General features: G+C 39.8%; 1 protein-coding gene across 1 annotated transcript in view; it reads right to left on the bottom strand.

The window, feature by feature from the left end:
- LOC109034765 (protein turtle homolog A) overlaps window positions 1-21,152 on the bottom strand; it is a 539,517-nt gene that overhangs the window by 83,906 nt on the left and 434,459 nt on the right. The window contains exon 7 of the mRNA XM_072301836.1: window positions 2,317-2,468. Within this exon, the coding sequence (XP_072157937.1) occupies window positions 2,317-2,468 (152 nt within the window). The remainder of the gene's footprint in view (window positions 1-2,316; window positions 2,469-21,152) is intronic.

The raw sequence follows: 21,152 nt of genomic DNA, 5'->3' as shown, positions 1-21,152 counted from the left end.
TCTTGATATTTTTCGATCATAGATCAGCAAAAAATAAAAAATGGTGCCCCACTGCCTAGACCAAAATCTCAAACTAGCAAGACGTGATTCTGCGACCAGTGCAAATGATCGATTGTTTTCAACCTCGAAAGCCCTTTTCCTGACTCCCAAAACTAAAATCGAGGATTTTAATCTGGGTGCATCATCGATCCCCTCCATCAACCTTGACCCTCCTAGTGGCTTGAACCTTTCGACCTTCGAGTACCCGGCGCTACAGTAATCCCTGGGGAGTCGAGTCGAAAACAAGTTGATAAATAAATTACCCCCGCGAAAGCGATAAATTTTTCTCGTCCCAAGATTCGTTCCGCGAGGAATATTTACAGTAATTACTGTCATAGTTCGTAACTGATAAGTGGCGAGTAGCGGAGATGCTCGGGATTGTGATGCTACCGCCATGCCCGCCGGGTGGGGCGGGGGTGGGGCCGGGGCAGGGGGCAGGAATTAAATATCGCTCGGTTAGCGCGCCGAACCGTTGTCTAATCCTAAGGGAAATTAACCGCTGAAAGTTCAGTGTCAACGACTCGACACTTCGCTCTCAACTTCGGCTGTCAAGTCGACAGAAAAATCCGGAAATATCAGGACGGGCCACCAGAAATAGACGTATTTATGCTGAAAGGAACTATGTGCATTGTGACGTGAGCCCTGTTATGCATATATTCTTATGGATCTCCAGGCTCATGTCTTAATGCACATAGTTCCGTTTGGCAGAAATACGTCCAAATGGTATGAGTTAAAGGACTAGGTAATGTGCTTTCCTTATAAATTGTTTCAAGGAAAACGAATCACACAACAGAAAGTCTGGAACCCCTGTGAGTGTTGTGATCAATTTTGACAATTTTGTTTTTTTGAATTGAATTGATGAGAAAACTTTAATTTAGGCCTGTTGGGTTGTTACATAAAATTGCCTACAAAAAATAATTTCTCTCCAATAATCGCATCAAATTTTCGAGCTTCCTGGCTTTATTCTTAACCAGGTGATAAAGAACTTTCCAGGAGACATTTTTTGCGCAAAAAATACTTATTTTTCGATTTTTCGATTTAATTTTTAAAATTGTAGGTTTTTGCGTGAAAACACCTCTAATTCTCCGTGTTTTTGCGTCATGTTCATACGGACGATGGGATCCCGAGCAAAGAGAAGTTTGCGGCTAAAAACTTATTCTTTAATTTTTTGGGCATGTTTAGTTTTAATGTGGACCGATTTACTTCAATTCAACGATCAGCCCGCTGTTAAAATTTTTTTTTTGACATATGAGGTTTCAACACGAATCGACTCACTCGGAGCTGAAATCGAGGAAATTTGGCAACGGCGGGCAGAGGCGACCAACGAGCGGCGATTATAACACCGCACTCTCAACACTGGATCCTGTTTGTCTATGTTCGTTTGTGTTTACGTACGCCGGTGTGTTGGTGTTTTGTTTTGTTAACGCGTAAGCTTGCCACGCAACTTTGACGGACGCGTAAATCATTCTCGCCTAGCTTTCGGTAATTTTATCCCCGAGTCGCGCCAAACCCCCCTTACTCTTAGGCGTTCTGCGGGTTGATTACTAAAATCGATAGATAAAGAAGACACAAGAAAAACGGAGCGATCCTATTGGTTGAAATGGATGGTTATTGTACTTTAAAATAGAGAAAGGCTTGCGGGCCACAGGGTCTTTCGTGGGATGCCCTGATTACAAAAATTGATAGACACAACTGTGGAAAAAGAAGACACAAAAATACACAAAGGCCTAAAAAGTACAAACATTTTACGCACATAGTTCTTTTTGATCATGTTAGTCCCGAAAACTACTTACTACCAAGTATCAATCATCAAACTGCAATTCAATGATCTGCATGTCACAGGTGGATTGTCAAAACTGGGACGGGCATTTTGTCAAATGCCGTAAAAAATAGTCAAATATTCTTACTTAGATTGAAATTTCGATTATATCACTGATTTTAGACGAAATAATTCCTTGCTCATGTGAGAAACAATATTGTATAATGATTTGCATCACACGAGGTGGAAATTAATCATTTCTAGTCTTTAAATAAGCTTTAATCTTGAAATTAGAAGCGGCTTTTTTTTTTTAAATACAGAATTTTCATATTGTTGACAGACAAAATAAATGCAAATTACTTGGATATTAATATTTGACTATCTCTCTAGGCGTTTGATTAAATGCTATATTTGCTTGCGACTTGCGCATGCAAATTACCAATTGAGACTCTTGCTCTTACATATGAACGTGTTATAATAGTAACAATCCGTAATAGAAAGTGGTAATAGAGTTTTACCGTTGACATATGTGACTCCATGAGAGTTGTTTGTTTCCACCAAGTAACGTTTGCGGCAGGCCTGGAACCATTGACGACACACACTATCTCCTCTAGCACGCCCTCTCGTAGAGTCCTGTCTTTCTTCTGTATGGTGACTGATATCGGCCGCACTGAAACATAAAAACACGTAACATTAAACCATTGCAAAATTGAAGATGTGAAAGTGCAATATGCCTAAAAACGTGCCTCATAATCTTGGAGTATTTTATTTTTCGTGAAGATATTCTCACAATCTACGCCACCTATTTAAATTTTGGTTCAGCTGGCACAGTTTGGAAAATTCAAAAGATAGGAACTTACTGTTTCTCAACAAGATTACTTTACTGACACGCTAAGGACAAACGTCGTGTGCACATTCGAGAGTCGCCGAATTTTCTCCATATAATGTTAATTTTTGAGGAAAGTTTATTAGTATTTTTCCTTGGAATTTTCAGATACTGTAGCTTTAATTGCAACTAAAATTCTGTGAAAAATTGGCAGGAACATATCCGCCCAGTTTTCGAGCAAATTTGCATTGTATCAAAGGAAATTCGGCAACGCCTGAAGGCTCATACGGTGTTATTCCTCCGCACGGCAATATCAGTGTACATCGAACAAAATGAACTCTTAACAATTTTTACAGACAGCAATTTTTAAGCGCTGACACAGCAAATGACGACCTTATACTCCGTCATATTAGGGTTTTCTGTGAGAACAAAAACTTTCAACATAAAAAACCCCTAGTGCATAATTCGTCGCCTCCCTTTTAAAGAGCGTATCTAGATTTCAATATTGCCAAATTTCCCTTCGCCGATTACATTTTTACCAGGAGAATCTTGGTCTTTTCTACCTGAGAAGTGCACTGAATTTTCTTCTGATATCATACGAAAATAAAAATAATACATGGACGGAAAGTGTACAGGTACATTCTTGTAAAAAAATAAATTGTCTCTTGCAACCTTAAAATCAAGTTACGTTCCTTCTTACGCGAAACGACGAATTGGAGAAGGCTAGGGTCATTTTAAAACACATTTATAAAACAGGTGAAAACAGTCCCTAGAAATGGAGTGCGGTTACGCGAGCCAAAAGGCAACACCGAACTTACTATTCATGTGACCAAACTTTTTCCCGATGTAGCTAACGATGCACTCTCACGACAACTTTTTCCAACAAGTCACCGGATGATTTTACATAGCGCGTTACAAATTTACTCGTCTGATATTTTAATTTCGAAAATCGAGAGTGAAAAGTCCGGCCGGGCGATGAATCCATTAAAACGAAACAAAAAGATTAGCAGCGAGACCGCCTCTCGCGACCTCCACCCACACATACAAAAAAAACATAAAAAAATGTCAAAGGTACCGGGAATATTATGAAAGCAAATAAACACGGACGTATGTTCCGAAACAAAAGTACAAAAGAAGTGGGCCGCGCGCCTACCCGACAATTTACTGTTGTTACGGTTCACGAAGATTTTACGATACCGAACATGGAAACATAAAAAGAGTCGAATGTTCCCGGCGGCCTGGATGGAAAAGTACGAGTTCTCGAGTCTGTTCCATAATTGCGGCTCTATTTAGCACGGTGACTCATGCAACATAAATGATCGAAATATAGCGTGACGATTCTCACGGGCCACGGCTCCAGAGAAATTAGGCATTTAATTGAAAGAAAATATATCTATAACTTAGAGTAATTCTATCGGGGCTTTAATTTATTTCCGTGTCACTGCCTCTCATTATGCGCTGCGCCTGGACTGTCGAATCGCTACTCTGTCGTGCTAAGGAAGAACGCCTCAAGAGCATTCGAGGGTTTCCAAATTTTCCTTGATATAACGTGTGATGTATTTTGGACGAAATGTATGCATATTATTCCGTGATATTTTCAGATATGTTAGATTCAATTGCGTACAAAATTGTGTGAAAATCTTGAGAAAAAATATTCACAATCTTTTGAGTAAATTCGGTTTTTATCGAAGGAAATTTGGCAACGTCTGAAGGATCATACGGCGTTCTTCCCTAGCACGGCAGTATCACTGACATTGATCGATAAATAGCATTGCAAGAATAGTAGGTATTTGTCGATAGTTGCGAATTTTTCGCTTCATTCGATAAAAAGTAACGGAGTCACTGTAGGTATAATCTGCCTCCTTATCGGACATAATTAGGGTGGCAAAATTTCATGAAATTTAAAATCATGAAAATTCTCGTGAAATATTTCCGAAAATTTCAGAAATTTATTTTTGATAACTAGGTGTCAAATATCGAGGTTTCTGCATTTAAAAGCGGACTGCATACCTAGCTCCTGAAAAATACGTTTAAAAAATGTCCTAAATTTTATAAGGTTTGCAAGCCCGTGAAATTTTCGAAAATATTTTACGGACTTGTCTAATGTTTCATATCTTCTTAGCTTTCATGTCACTCTGGACAGAAGTTCGGATCCTTCGTTGCTCTCTCTCTATAAGTTGGATCGTGATATATTTTGACCTGCCTTTTGCAACATCGATTCTGTGTGTTTCAACATCTGTGAGTTTGAGCATTATTTTGACATCATGACCGCAATTCAACCCTTTATTTTTCTCTTATTCAGACGCAGAAAAATTGAGTGAGTATAGTTTATTGTGGTAAATTGGTGGATTAGAAAGGCGTGGTCAAAATAATTTTGCCAACAGCAAGAGCGAGTTAAAGTATTTACGCTCTAAGTGATGTCATTTGTATTTTTGGCTGTCTAAATAATATAAAATGATCTTGAAACTCCTATTTGCAATCAATCACCACGCGTTTTTCAGGAAGAACTCGAATATATTACAAAGACCATTAAAATATAAGGAAACTATAAAAATACCATTAAAATACTACACCGAAAAAAAGATGCTGTAGTAACACCACAGATGTTAAAAAAATGTGCGACAACTCTTGTATGTTGTCATTAACACTCTGGCGTCAAAACAACATCCTAGGATGTTACTTTTACATCCTAGAATGTTACCTCAACACCAGAGTGTTAATGACAACGTCCAAGAGCTGTCGCACATTTTTTAACATCTTTTTTTTCGGTGTACGTACCATAATTCATGATTATACCTAAGATATTGTGCCTTGTTTTTTTTAAAAAAAAGGTAAAGGGACCGTAAATAAATGCGTCCACATAATGAGGAGGAGGGGCATAATAAGAGAGGTTTCCCATGTGATAATTCATAACATTTTTTTTCTTGGGAAACGTAGTGTGCACTTTGTTTCAGCGGTCTCATTGTACAGCCGACCACAATTTAAGACCAGTTTTTTGTTAAATGTTATTTTTTAAATCACGCATTCAATTGCAATTTGGGTACTACCTTTCACCCCAGTGTCGTAAATATGTTTGTCCCAATCCCTATGTTTAACCCTATCTTTAGACTGGAACCGAGGAGAAAAACTCTTGTTCTAGAAATCAGAGACAAATCATCCGAAAGTATTGAGGTCCAGCGCGGATACACAGGGCGAGTAATTTCGGTTATTTTTACGACGGAATAATTCCGCGGAAAGTGGGAAATAAATTTCAATTTATGAATGGAAACGCGAGAAAAGGAAGAGCGAGCATTGTTCTGGTCGCCGAAAGAATGAGGCCGCAGCTCGGGTGGAGGGGCGGGGAGGGGTGAAACGAGAGATGGCTAGTGTTGAAAATGTAAAGCGGGTTGCATTCGTAACAGTGGCGTGGCGTGAATTGCGATATATCGATTGTTATTCCATTTAAACCTATGGTAAAGAATCGATTATTAAAGTGTTCGCTGCGAACACCCTGTTTATCGATCCTTTTCCATAGGTTTAAATGGAATAACAATCGATATATCGCAAAGCACGCCACGCCACTGATTCGTAAACGTGACAATTCGGATTGGAAAGCATAATACTACCCTCGCGTGAGCCGTGGGCGGCATGGAGTTACGTGGGAAAAAGGGCGTATCTCGCATTGCAATTACGTCTTTCTGTCGGCGAAGGGACGACAAAAAAATACAGCGGGAACCCATTTTTTCCACCCGCGCCACGGAGATCCCTGACTGGAATTCAGGGTGAACGGGACGGGAAGGGAAAGGTTTCAGAGGTGTGGGCTCCCTCCCCCGGGAAAGGGGGAGGGGAGGGAGGGTCGGTCGGGAGCAAAGCTCGACGTTGTGTGGAAATAAATAATCTGCTCAACGAGAATTCTGGACTGTTTTTTATTTTTATTTTTTTAACTTTTATTTTTGACCTCAATTTGACTTCAGTCGTTTGGAAGGGAGACACCCTACGTCCCTACAGTTGATCGTCCAAAAATTATTTCTGGACTTAATGAAATAAAAAAAATTACTATTTTTTTAAGATAGATTAATAGAATCGGTCTTTTTTTCTCATTTGTGTTTTTTGTCTAACGCTAGCTTGTCTATCGAATTCGCTGCTCGTAGTTCGTTCAAAATTGTCTCTGGACTTGATAAAATAAAAAGTTACTATTTTTCAGGATAGATCATTGGAATGGCTCTTTTTCCCTGGTAAAAATGGGCAGTAGAATATGTGTTCCAAAATACCATAGACCTACAGCCGGCTGTAAGATTTCCAATAGCTTCTATGGCCGGCTACACAATTTCTTATAGCCTTTTATAGCCGATGGCGATTAAGCAACAGCCAGGCGATAGAGTGTACGCTAAACATTCCTAATTACGGATGCTATAATTTAGTGAGTTTTTGGACTACTGCTCTCTTTTTGGGCCGTAGTATCTTGATTTATTTTGCGAGGAAAGCTCCGTACTTTTGATGGATGCCTGTCATTCCTAAAATATTAAAGCGCCTTCAGTTCCGTATGATGCTGTGTAATACCTCTGGTGTGAAATAGTTGCTTCAAGCGCGGTGGGTCGTGGCACGCTGCGGCGCGGCAGGCGGGCAGCCAGCTCGGAACGCGTACTGGCGCCTACAAACCTAACAGGGATACTTCACGCGTTGCGCAATGCGTGAAGTATCCCTGTTAGGTTTGTAGGCGCCAGTGCGTCGCCGCACCGCTTTGTGTTAGGCTCTAATATTTAATCTAGCGGAGTCAGCGTTATTCAACTCATGATTTTGAAATGTTTGCACATCCTGTATGGATTATTCTCGTTTTAATTGATGAAAAAAATATGTATTAAAGGGAAATATAATGTGTGTTTTGTAGATATTAAGGTGGTTCCGTACCGAACTTATTGAATTCCAAAGCACACGAATTTCTACGCAATTTTTTATAGCCTTTTATAAATCGATGGCGAAAAATCAACAACCAGGCGATAAAGTGTAAAGCTCGGCAATAGGAACTATAGCTCGGCTGCATACTTTTTTATAGCTTCTTATAGCCCGGCCGTATGATTTTCTCCGCATTCTACAGCTAGCTATATGATTTTCTGTAGCCTGCTCTAGCCGGCTATAAGAATTCCTATGGTATTTTGAAACTCAGCTCTTATCGCCAATTTTTACTAGGGTTCCTTTTTGTACTTTTTCCTAACGCCTTGTCTATCGAATTCGCTGCTCGTAGATCGTCCAAAATTGTTTTTGGACTAAGTAAAATAAAATCATTCCTATTTCTTAGAAAATACTGGTAGGGTTGCTCTATTATCTCTTCATGTTTTTTGTCTAATGCTTTGTCTATCAAAGTCGATTCGCGTAGATTGTCCAAAAATTATCGCTGGACATTAACAAAATAATCCCTATTTTTTAGGATGCATTGGATCATCCATTTTCTCGTTGTGCTCTTTGTCTAATGTTTCGTCTATAGATTTCAAAAACCAGCCCGCTGTTGAGAGAGTCTTCATCATTGATAAACAACGTCAATATTTCTAAGGATTCTAAGGAGAGCTCCGCCGTTTATCAAGAAATGATTACTATTGTAGATAAGTCAATTTATGCGTTGAAAGAGGAAGATGCATTTAAGTTCCTTGGCTGCGCTCCGATCTTCCGTGGAAGAATACACAACGCTCAGCGGGTCCATCCTTCGGAACGTATTTTAAATATTATTCGAAAATATTTGCCCTCTGTTAAAATAATAACTCCCCATTTGTTGCTTTGCGCTTGCCGCTGTATAGCTCAGCATAATGGAGGACTGACGGTTATTAGTTTTCCAGGGGAATAAGAAATATTTACTTAAAAATGAGAAAAGAAGAGTCTTCCGCTGGCTTGTGTGTGTAAGTGGGGAGGGGGGTGTTGGAAAAGGGTCGAGCTGAGAAAATATGTGGAGGTAATACATTCAGTGTCGGCTGTATAAGAACAAAGGCAAACTCGAGAAGAAGTTGCGTCTCCCCTTATTTTTCAACGGCAAAGTGTTGTCGGAAAATACTTTAGGAATATCTCAGTGGAGATTGGCATTATAGGACGAAAGAGGAAGTTGTATTAGTCTGATCGTTAGTTAGTTCACAAAAGCACTTGTAAGTCACAAAAGGGATGCAAAATTTCATAAGACTTTATAATATGAAAGTTCATGATTTTTTGTTAGAATTTCACTGAATAAAAAGTATGGTAACATCTACTATAAGTCTACTTGATTTTTTACACAGTGATACCATTTAGTGAAATTGACCAGAATTATGGTAGTATTCACCAGAACTCTGCTGATACTTACCATTATATGGTAAATGCTACCATAGAGTTGGTGTTTATTACCGTATTCATATCACTGTGTCAGAGTATGGTAAAATCTACCATATTTTTTTCAGTGTTCTGCAATGACGTAGTGTACAGTGAAACGCCCCGAACAACTAGTTAGTTAATAGGAACGGATACATTCCTCTCCTAAACACCAACTAGTTGCTCGGAAGAGAGAACATTTCTCTTCGCTATAGTAACTGCTTTGGCGGTTTACTCAGCGATTTTTGAGTTTACTGTCACACACTTTTTCACATCTAAAGTGCAGCATCCTTATTTTCATTCTTTGTGATCAAATAATGAATGGTTACGAAGAATAGTTAAAGATAGTTGCGCAAACCTCCAAACTGATGAATATTACTCGGAAACCAATCTTCTATCCGCGATAAAATCGGAATTGCACTTGGAGAGTCGGATTAAATTGTTGTTGGGGAAAAGAATGGAGTTGAGGTAAAAAATCGAACTCAATCGCACGTCAAAACGACGTCAAAGTCCCATTAATTTTTTGCCGACGTTTAAACTTTTATCGCGGCGCAGTACGGCGATGTGCATATTATTTATGAATTAATTCGGTTTACCGAAGGATTTGGAACGATAGAGAAACTTCCACTGCAACAAAGCGAGTAAATTTATGTTTTGATTTTTTCCTCAGATTTATTTAATCCGTCTCCTTTTTTCATGCCGGACATTTATTCGTATCGGTTTCATTCCAACTCGAATGGACTTATGGTAAGCTGTATTTATAACAGTGCGTTCTTATGTGGCTGATTATTGACTTACTGTGGCTTTCAAATCTGATTCTATTGGAGTTAGTACTCGTAGTTTTGGTGAACGAGGCTGTCATTTTTTTTACGTTGCTTTGCCAAAACATTCTCTGCAAAATTGAAAATTCTGCAAAATTGCTTTGCACAAATTTCCCTTCATTATGTTCATCAGAATGAGCACACACAATTTTAATTTTTGATGCTGAAAATGTATTTAGGAATATTTCATAGCGTGTTTTTAAAGTGAAAAATAACACCAAAAAACCAAAATAAGTCTATCACTAAAAGAGAAGAGGATCGTCATCTTCTTCTATTCAAAAAATCTCAATAATTTGAACAGTTTTTCATTTTCCAGGCTGTATCTTAATTTTTCTTGGTTATAAACTTTCTCAAGGTAACATGGTTCCTTGCATTCTAAAAAGTCCTGTTTAAGAAGAAAAAAAAATCCGAGGTATTCAAACCAAAAATGATCGTTTTTTCAAATATTTTGGACAGAGGATATGGCGATGTTTATAAAAAGACGAATTTCTTCGACGGATTTCTCAAACCATGGTTTTAACGGGTTTTTTAGAAAGATTTCTTTTCTATGAGATTTTTTCAAAACAAATATCAACAGTTGTTGGTGTTCGTGGAAGGGGCGATGAACCCTCACGAAAATTCTACAAAAATAACCTTTTCGAAAATTTAAACCTTCATCTGACTTGACTATAGATGAGATTGTTCTGAACATCTCATTTGTTAACATGCAATGTTGTGTTACATGCTTTCAGCACACTGCAAGGCAAACATGCATGCCTCACTCTTCGCTGTACTCCAATGTTTGATCATGCATTTGGGAACTAGAGGTTCGATTCGGTATTATTCTGTGACCATAGCGTAACACCCTGACGTCAAACTTTTCAAATCAATTTGACGTTTTCAAATAAACTAGCTGTCGACAACCTCCTGCGGTATCCATCCTCCTTCCCTATAGCCACTTTATACTCAATTCAGCCAGGAAGTTGCCAAATCGACTACAGAATTGGAATAAATGGAGCATTTACATCGTCGCATCGAATTCGTAGTATGAGACAAAAATACGTGTACCACTAGACAAAGCGCGAATTTAAGCATTGCACTACATGTATTCTCATTGAGGTTTCACCTGAAACAAGATTCGTGCAATAAGTACTATTAGAAGTATCTCCTAGCAAGGATATTGAAGTTTTTACTGTATTTATAAATTTGAATTTCCCGCTCTCGAGAGAGACCACAATCTACTTGAGTTTAAATCGCACACGAAAAGTCACTAGAACGTCCCTGGCGGTATGGACATTTGGCAAGATACACTGCTCGATTAAGGAACCTACCAGAATACCGTTGTACATGCGCGGTTCAGCTCAATAGACTCTGGTTGTTTATATGGGCAAGAAATTTAAATTACTTGTAACATTATCTTGCTCGATTAACTCGTTGAAAAATAAAACTTGGGGGAGATTAAGTAACGTGTGGTGTAGTTAGGCTAAGTATGGTTAAATTCATCCAATTGGAGGTATTTTAATCGAAGATAACTAAATCTGTCGTGACATGGGCCCTGCTACGCATGTATTCTTAAGGATATTGGGGTTCAAGTCAGGATGGAGAGAATTCTTTGTAAAAAAATATACATATAAATCCATATGTTTATTAGTGACTTCAAAATTTTCGGTTTTGGTGCAATTTCTGTAACTCTAAGCGAACCGATGCCTACGAAGGAAGCCACAAATTGAGAGATGTAATGTGCTCCTAGCGAATGATTGGTCGATGGGAGAAATTCTGACCACGAATTGTCCTGAAAAGGGCGGAAATTTCGGCAACATGTTTCGCCTGGGGTGGAACTAAGGCTGCAGTATGATACGAATTCTGCGGACTGATTATTGAACCTGATAGACAAAGCTATAGACAAAGAAGACAAAAGGGATATGGAGTGATCCTAAATGGAGTAAGCGGGTAGTTAACAATGGACATAGGAGGTAGGTAATAGACTGACTAACAGCAACCCACAAAAGACTCTAAAGTTAGTCCATCATTAACCTCTTAATATATAAAAACCGCACCCATTTCAACCAAGGATCGCTCCATATTTCCTGTGTCTTCTTTGTCAACAGCTTTGTCTATCGATCTCAATAATCAGCCATCTGACTTTCGTCAACTTTTTCTGGTCGGGCATTTACTTATGAGCCTTTTCTGGGCACTGGTGTTCGTTTTGTTTCACTTCTCGAGCCTGGATGGAGCACAATAGGTTATTTTTTATGCAAAATGACAAATATAAAATCCTCGAAGCCGAGTAAACTTCATCAATAATTACCATTACTGATGCTTGAAAAAGGACAGATTTTGCTCTTGGTTCTGAATGCGCTGGGTCAGCTGGGTGACTGTTAAACGCAGGTCTGCTGGTGTTCCTCGAAGTTCGTAAGCATGTAAACTAGTGTTGCATCCTTCATTAATAAACGTAATTTTAATTATAATTGCCTCGTTCCTAATGCTCTCACACTTCCCGGAATTACCGATTTGAGTATCGACAATTTGTACAGAGGTATCAATTACATTCATCACGTTAATGGAAATTATGCATCGAGAGCATTATTTGGTATCTCCTCGTGAGTAGCGACGTATTCGGATATTGACATTTGCAAAATGGATAGGCACGGTTGATTTCTAAATTAAGGGGCAGAGACTTCAGTTTGCCTACTGATACTATCAATTTGTTTTAATTTGTTCGGTTTATTTCAAATACTTCATATACTTCCAGCTAAACGATATTGATTTACCAATTATCAGAAATTATTACGAAGAAATTACTCGAAATGTTTCAAGAGGTGAGATCTTTTCCGTGATTTTTGACCCCGTCAATTAATAGGTGATAGTTCCTACGGAGCCCAATCTATTCAGTTTTTGGAAATCTGACCAGGGTGGGTTTTTTTTTTTTTTGAGGGGAGGATACATGTTTTAATTCTCCCATTTTAACAATGTAAATGCTCATATTTGTCACAGTTCGTTCCAACGGTGCACCGGACCGATTTTCATGATTTTTCCGGGCCGGCGTAGGAGTTAGTCCACTTATGGGGGAAAACGAAGCGGGCCCCAGAGTGCGCGAAGCGCCCTGTAGGGGTTGGTCCGCGTAGCAGCCAGGGAGCCTACCCCCCAGCCTCCTCATAGGCAGCAAACATTCATCTTATCACTCACTTAAGGAAGGACTTCAGACAGAGCGGAAAGAATGATCTGCCAGGACTCAACCGTTCGCGCCTTCATTTCCGCATGATACCCCAATCACTACTCCAAAGTTAGTTTAGTTGCGTAACCTAACCTAGCCCAACTTAGTTTGGCTGTCCGTAGTTTTAAAGATACATTGACGGGATTGACTGCACATAATGATACACTTAAAACATGTAAAAATCTTGTGTCTCTTAAACATCATTTTACAAAGAGGCGAATAATTATTATTTGCCACATTCCGTTCATAGTTCGACCTTCGGGCAGATTTTCATGATTTTTGGGGCTATCGGTAGGATGTACTCCCTAGATGAGCCCACTTTGTTTAGATTGCGGTCAGACATAACTTCTTTTCATTTCGATGACTTAACTTCAGCAGGCTGATTGCTGAAATCGATAGACAAAACAATAGTCAACGAGACAAAGAGAAAATACAGGGAAAATATGTTATTGCTGATTTAACTATTTTGTAGTTAAAAAAAGTGTCCGACATTTTCAATGTAGATTTCACAATGAAATAATTATAATTTAACGACCTTCGTGGTTGAATTTGCTTTCGACGTTAGTAAAATTTGCATTTGAAGCATTGTCAGACATAATTTTCAACAATTTAATGGTTAAATTAGGAATCCATTTTCTTCCGTGTTATTCGATCCTATTAGTGGAAGCGGGTGGTTTCCATACACAAAGGAAGTAGTAAACTAACTAACAGCAACCCGTGAGATATCTTACAGTTAGTCCATCATTTTCTCCCTCAGTCTACCAACCACCAGTTCCAACCAATACATTAGCTCCGTTTCTTCTTCGTCTCATATGGATTGTAGTCTGCAAAAAGGAACCGAGAGCATTCCAATGTTGCTAAGATTGTGTTACTTACATTCTTTGAAAAAATTACTGAAATCATGAAAACAATTAAATTTAGAAAGGTAATTTTCGTATTGAATTCATGATTTATTAGGAATTAAGATAAAATGTGTTTAGATAATCTGTTTGTATTTGCATGGTGAAAAAAGTTGCAAGATCTTATAGACACTGGAATGCTCTTGGTTCCTTTTTGCAAAATGCAATCCATATTTTGCCTATCGCTTTGTCCATCAATTTCAATAATCAGCAGCTAAGAAAGAACAATTGCAGTCAGAAAACACTTCTCTTCATCTGAATGACTTACGGCATGTGTTAGACCTTCGGCTCCTCGATCCGTAAATCCACCTGACAACGATGTCTCGGGGGGGGGGGGGAGGCAGGGGCGGGGAGTTAGCGAAATATCGACAGCTGTCAAAATCCCGGCTCCGGCGCGACAATTTGACGCGGGAAATTTAATAACTCGCTCATTTTTGTGATGAAGCCGGGGCTGGCGTCACCCGCTGCCGCCACCGCCGCGCGCGCCGCACCGCACCGGCTCGAGGTGTGGCGTCCGGGGTGTCACCCGAAATGTCGAGTACGTCGACGGAGCGAGGGGATGCGATGCGTCGCGGTTTTACGCTCTCTCCTTGGCGCCTTCGCCGGCTCCTTCGATCAAATCACCCGTGTTCAGGTTCAGGAGTAACGCCGTATGCGTGTACCACCCTTGCCTGATTACCTCTGATATATTTGAGGGGCTTGGAGGCAAGGCGCATGAGTGCAGTTTTTGCTATTCCGAGAAATATGTGTAAGAGAGATATTTTTTTAAAAACGGGATTTTAGACCATTTTACACGGAGAAAAAAACTTCGTGCGTGGGACCCAAAGTTTAGGTCATATGGATCTCTGAAGTTTTCGGATTGAGCATCTGAACACTTAAGGTCTAGCTGCCGAAGTTCAGGTCTAACATCTGAAACCTCAGTTCTTACATCTGAAGTACTTCAGTTCTTACATCTGAAGTACTTCAGTTCTTACATCTGGAGTACTTCAGTTCTTACATCTGGAGTACTTCAGTTCTTACATCTGAAGTTTCAGATGTGTGATCCGGACCTCGACAGCTATACCTTAAGTGTTCAGATGCTCAATCTGAAAACTTCAGAGATCCGTATGACCTAAACTTCGGGTCCCACGCACGAGGTTTTTTTCTCCGTGTTACCTTAAGGCCATTCTTTCAAAATGGTGGCTTTAGCAGCGGAAATATATTTACCCAAACGCTCAAGTCGCATTCAGCGTTTAAAAACACTCTGAAATGACACAACAAAAAGTTTTCTCGGAAATTTTCCCCAAGACACCCTATTTGATGCCCGATTGCCTGAACCATAAGCTTAAGCAAGCAGTATGTGATTGTCTGACTAGTACAAATGACCGATCGTGTTCAACCTTTAAAGCCTTTTTCCTGACTCCATCAAACGAGGGGCTTGGAGGGCGAAGCGCATAAGAGCAGTTTTCACTTTTTCCAGAAACACGTGTCATAGTCCAGGCGCCTGGTAAGTCTACCTGGAATTTTGGGTACACAGCGATTTTTTTGGCTTACTTTATGTTTTTTGGGTCGCTGAATCCGAATCTGAAGTTTGCTACCGCGTATCTGGTGAGCATTTTCCGCCATTTTTAAAAAATGGCCTGAAAAGGCCTTTTTTGCGGTTTTTTTATATAGCGGCTACGCATGAGAAAAAGTCCCGGATTTAGTTAATGTTTTGAACAGCTGACATAATTTGGAAGAAAATGGTATATAAATATGCTGGGTTTTCTCAAAAATTGAGGAACCTCGTATCTCGGAACTTTGGAACGCTTCGGAACTTGGCTGGCCGCGGCGAGCCGGATCGCGCGTTAACGGGTGTGCCGCGAAAACAGGAATGGGCGCGATGTTCACGATGCTGTATCTTCCTCAATTTTTTAAAACCTAGTATATCTATACACCATGTTCTTCCAAATTATGTCAGCTATTCAAAACATTAGCTAAATCCGGGACTTTTTCTCATGCGTAGCCGCTATATCCAAAAAACCGCAAAAAAATGCCTTTACAGGCCATTTCTTTAAATTTGCCGGAAAATGCTCACCAGATACGCGGTAGGAAACTTCAGATTCGGATTCAGCGACCCAAAAAGTATAACGTGAGCCGAATGAATCGCTGTGTACCCGAAATTCCAGGCAGCCTCATTTTAGCTACCAGGCGCCTGGACTATAAGAAGTTTCGAAATTACATGGATCCGTATGACGGAAGGAAAGTTCAAACTGACTTTTTGATGCTTAGAAATTGGAATTTGGGAGCGAAGTTTTCACTGAATATGCATTTAGACTAGTTTCACTTGAAATCAGCAACATCTCGATTTTTTCAAAAACTGCACTTATGCGCCTTGTTCTTCATCCAAGCCACCCATTTATATTTCAGAAAAGTTCGAAATATTTGTGCAGCGCGAGTACACACTAAGAAAAAATAAACTACATTCAGTGTTATTATGGAAAATACAACACATGGCAACTTGTGCAGTAAATATGTAAATATGTGTACTACGCTGGTATTTTGAAAAAAAAAAATCGATAAAACCATGAGATAGCGCGCTACGCGTGCTATGTAAAAACCCCTTATGAGCATTCGAATGTTGCCAAATTCCTTCCTTGCGAAAGTATAAATTTTGAAAGAAAGTTATGAATATTTCTCCTTGAAATTTTCAGACTTCCTTGATCAAATTACGAGCATATCCTGATCTGAAAAATGGGAGAGGAAATACCCACTAATTTTTCTGATAATTTAAGATATGTCGAAGGAAATTCGACGATCCCTGATGGCTCATACGCATTGTGTGGATTTCATACTTTTTCGATGTGCTCAGCGTGATTTTTTTTTTTGCGATTTCACCTACAAAAGTCTATTCACTTGGCTATATTTCTTGCATGTAACAAATCCATTCTCGTTAATACCGTTCAAATTGCAAATAAATCCCTCTGAACATTCAGAGCAAAGGTCCGCTAAAATCGAAAATTGAGAGGAAGAAAGGCAACGTCTGGATGTTCATGATTTTCCCTCGACAAGGTGAAAATCATCGCTACGCTGACATGACGGCGAATCTTCTGTATTACGTGATCCCTGCATATCAAAAGTGTATATATACGATAGAGCTCACCTGTAAGTACAGTTACGTCTTTACGTCAAAGACGTCATCAGATACGAACTGCGGAAAGACAAGCGACGGGCTTCTAGCTCCTGGCGAGTCCGCGTGCCCTAAAATAAGCTGCCGCGCTGACTTCCTCGCCACCTCCGAAATTGACACGTTGAGCGATGTACTTTTTCGCCCCCCCCCCCCCCACCCTCCCTCGCCCTTTCCCACCTTCTCGAAACGCCACTTTGTTAGTGCACTGCTCATGAGATGCAGTTGAAAATCGAGGAGAGAATATTTCCGGGTTCCTAAGACGTTAGAATAGATGGATTTGTCCAGAATCAACGTAACTGTATTTCACGAGAGGGGACAAAGGAGACACCCAGTGGGCCGATTATTGAAATTGATAGACAAAGCTATAGACAAAGAATACAAAACGAATATGGACGGATCCTATTGGTGGAAGCGGGTCGTAGCAATGGACAAAAGACGTAGGTAATAGACTAAGGAACTACAACCCACGAGGGACCCGATAGTTAGTCCATCGTTTTCTCTCTTAGTCTATAGGAACCACCCATTTCAACCAATAGGATATCTCCATACTCCATATGTATTCTTTGTCTATCGCTTTGTCTATCAAATTCAATAATCAGCCCGCAGGAGGGAATGACCCCAAAAGTGGTTTGGGAAAATAAGGGTCTGTACTGCCGTGCTGAGGAAGAACGCCGTATGAACCTTCAGGCATTGCCAAATTTCCTTCGATAAAACACGAATTTCCTGGTAAACTTGAGAATATTTTTTCCCCGAGTTTTCAGATAATACTGTTCGCAATTTCACCTAAAGTTCGTGAAAATTTCAAGGAAAAATATTCATAACTTTCCCCAAAAATTAACATTTTACCGAAGGAAATTTGGCAACTCTCGGGTGTTCATACGGCGTTCTTCCTTAGCACGGCAGTTTAGTGGTTAGGCGTGCTGCAAAGCACTTCGAAAACGACTCATACACACACAGTCAGAGACGTATCATGTCAAAGGAGTTTGACTCGACTTAATATTTTTCCAAATATTTAAAAGGCCATCGAGCTTCGAACCTTACGGTTAGAGCAAGAGCTTCTCAATCGATGCATTGGAAATTTTAAAACTTTCTCAATTCAAGTTTGCCGAATAGGTTTCCCTTACACTTGGCGGAATGATGAACTTTCAAAAAGGATTGCAATCTTCATCTCCCTCTTTTCTCGTCCGTTTCTCCTTTAAAGGAGCGCTCTGCGCCTTCCAAGACGCAGACACAGGCCAAGATGCTACAATGTTAAGGAAAAGCGCCGTAGAAGCCTGAGGACGTTGTCAAATTTCCTTGAATAAAATACGAATTTTAAGGAAAAATGTTTTCCTTCCTATTTGTCACTAACTTTTAGTAACACATCAGCCGTTTCTTAATCAGTTCCTTTCCTCAAAAGACTCGGCCCTGTGATTTGCATTAGGACTAGAGGCAATTTTTCCGAACCCAGAGTTAAGTTCAATTGATTAAATCTGAAAATGGATCCTTGCAAGGGATTCATATGATTTTCCACCGAAGAAAAGTACAACCTTTGAGAGAAAAAGCTGTTAAATTCTTAATGAAAAACTTTGAGGTGCGCGTACGGACCTACCTTTCAGTTTGTGAAAATCATGGAATGGGTCAGTTGCGCTGGTCAGAGAATCGTGTTTTGATACTCGATTCTAGTAGAGAAGCTAAAAATAATGAAATCTGTCCAAACAGAGACTCTCTACGTTCAATATTAACCGAGATATCACGCTTTGAAAAATTCGGTTTATGACGTCATCCACCGCAATAGTGACGTTGTTTCTTCCATCTTGCTTTCAACCGAGTTTTACGTGGAGTAACCAGTGCAAATGTGCGTGACGCCGACTGGCTAAAGAAAGGTGGAAGAAACCGAGAGTATCACACTACCATGGTGCACTGAAAAAAAAGATTGGTAGAATTTACCATTCATTCACGCTGTATTTCACACAGCGTCAATTCAGAGTCAATTCAGAGTCAATTCTGCCAGAGGAAAGATAAACGATACTATACACTGGTACAGGTACAGGTTACCATTCTTCTGGCAAAATCGACTTGAAGATTAGTAGAATTTACCATTCTTTCATGTTGTGTGAAATACAGCGTGAAGGAATGGTAAATTCTACCAATCTTTTTTTTCAGTGTGGATGACGCCATGGACTGATTTTTTAAAATTGTGGTATCTCGGTTAGTATTGAACGTAGAAAGTTGCGATTTGGACAGATCTTATCTTTTTAGCTAATCCACAAAAATCAAGCATCAACACGGGATTCTGTAAGCAGCGTAACTGACCCATTATGGTTTTGATATTTATTGAACAGATACCAACAACTACCGCGTATTTGTTAAAAATCATAGTTGGAGAAAATTTGGCAACATGCAAGTGTTCATACGGCGTTTTCCGTTAGCACAGGCAGAATAGATCTAAGGCAAAGCGAAGGCATTAACCGCGCTGATACCTCAAAGAAACAACTCACCTGAGCGGGTAGAGACTTTGCGCGGTCTCCCGAAAACAGTTTTAGATTCCCAAGCAACTCGGTCGGGATGAAAGGGAAAGTTTTTCGCTCTCCCGATCATCACCTCAAATAAACCGGATGAAAGAAGATGAGGTTTTGCCTTGTGGCGGTTTGCGGGGGGAGGTCGGCGGCAACTACTTCCGAGCGAAACGCAATTAATTAAGCTGGTATCGGTCCGATATTCATTCCTCCGAAAGGAATGCGGAAGGCGGATCAGCACTGTCTATCCAATCCCAGTGAATAATACGACTATATCTGCCCTCGGGACAGGGTTGCCTGTCAGGGCATAATCACACCTGTTTTCGGTGAACTTGAACTTTCCTTTTGTAATGGAGAAATGGACCCCTTATACTCCGTGGCGTGGCGTGTATTTCGATGTATCGATTGTTATGCCATTTAAACCTATGGTAAAGAATCGATTATTAAAGTGTTTGCTGCGAACACCCTGTTTATCGATCCTTTTCTATAGGTTTCCATCGCAAAGCACACCACGCCATTGCTTACACAGCCAACCTAAGGAAGAACGTCGTATGAACATTCGAAAGTTGCCAAATTGTCCTGGATAAAGATGTATTCTAGAGGAAAATTTGGTGTGTTTATCCTTGTAATTTTTAGACATTTTAGAGGAAATTGCGAACGAAGTTCTCGAAAAAAATTGAAGAAAAACATTAACGATTTTCCTAGTAAATTAAGTTTTTATTGAAGGAAATATGGTAGCGTCTGAATTCTCATTCGGCGTTCTTCCTTAGCACAGCAGTTTAGCAGACTAGAACCGAGTCAGATCAGTCGTTCCCAAATTTCATCGTATGATTTACTTTTTCATGGAAAATTTCATTTTCCTTAAGAAACATATCTTTTTTCCATCAATTTAAATGAGAACATCCATGCAGAGTGTTCAAACATTTCAAAATCATGAGTTGATAAACACTGACTCCGTGAGTTTAAATATCATAGCCTAACTCAGAGCGAAGCGGCGCGCGTGCTGCCAGCAAGAAACTGACGCCTACAAGCCTAAGGGGATACTTCACGCATTGCGCAATGCTTAAAGTATCTCCTTAGGTTTGAAGGCGTTGGCCAGCCGGTTGCCGCGCCGCAGCGTGCCACGGCGCCTCAAGCAACTATTTCACCACAGAGGTGTTGCACAGTATCAAACAAAATTGAAGGCGCTCTAACATATTACGAATGACGGGCATCCTTTAAGAGTACGAAGCATGACTCGGGAAATAAATCAAAGTACTACGGGACAAAAAGACAGCGGTAGTCCAAAAACTCACTCCTAGCATCCGTATTTTATTACGTTCAGCATACTGTTTGAATTTCATTAGAGAAAAAAGTGACTCGATTTAGGCAGAAACATTCTTGAGTATTCGTCAAGAAGATTTTATTTTGAATCAAGAATAAAAAAATTGAATGAAAGCGGGTTTCTGCTGGATGTTGGTGTCTTTTCTTTTGATAAATGCATCTTCGCTTCTTTAAACAGGCATTATTGTCCTTATTGACCCATAAAGAAATCTTCTCGGCGGCAAATTTCAGCATATTTCTGCTTATATCAAGTCACTTTTTCCTCTAATGAAGTTCAAAAATTATGTTAAACGTTATTGAATACAGATACTAGGCCTTCTTGAATTCACAACCGCTTTTG

This window comes from Bemisia tabaci, chromosome 6 (assembly GCF_918797505.1).
Source record: "Bemisia tabaci chromosome 6, PGI_BMITA_v3".
NCBI classification, from domain to species: domain Eukaryota; kingdom Metazoa; phylum Arthropoda; class Insecta; order Hemiptera; family Aleyrodidae; genus Bemisia; species Bemisia tabaci.
The sequence above is the reverse complement of the archived record's forward strand: the minus strand, read 5'-3'. Positions and strand labels throughout refer to the sequence as shown.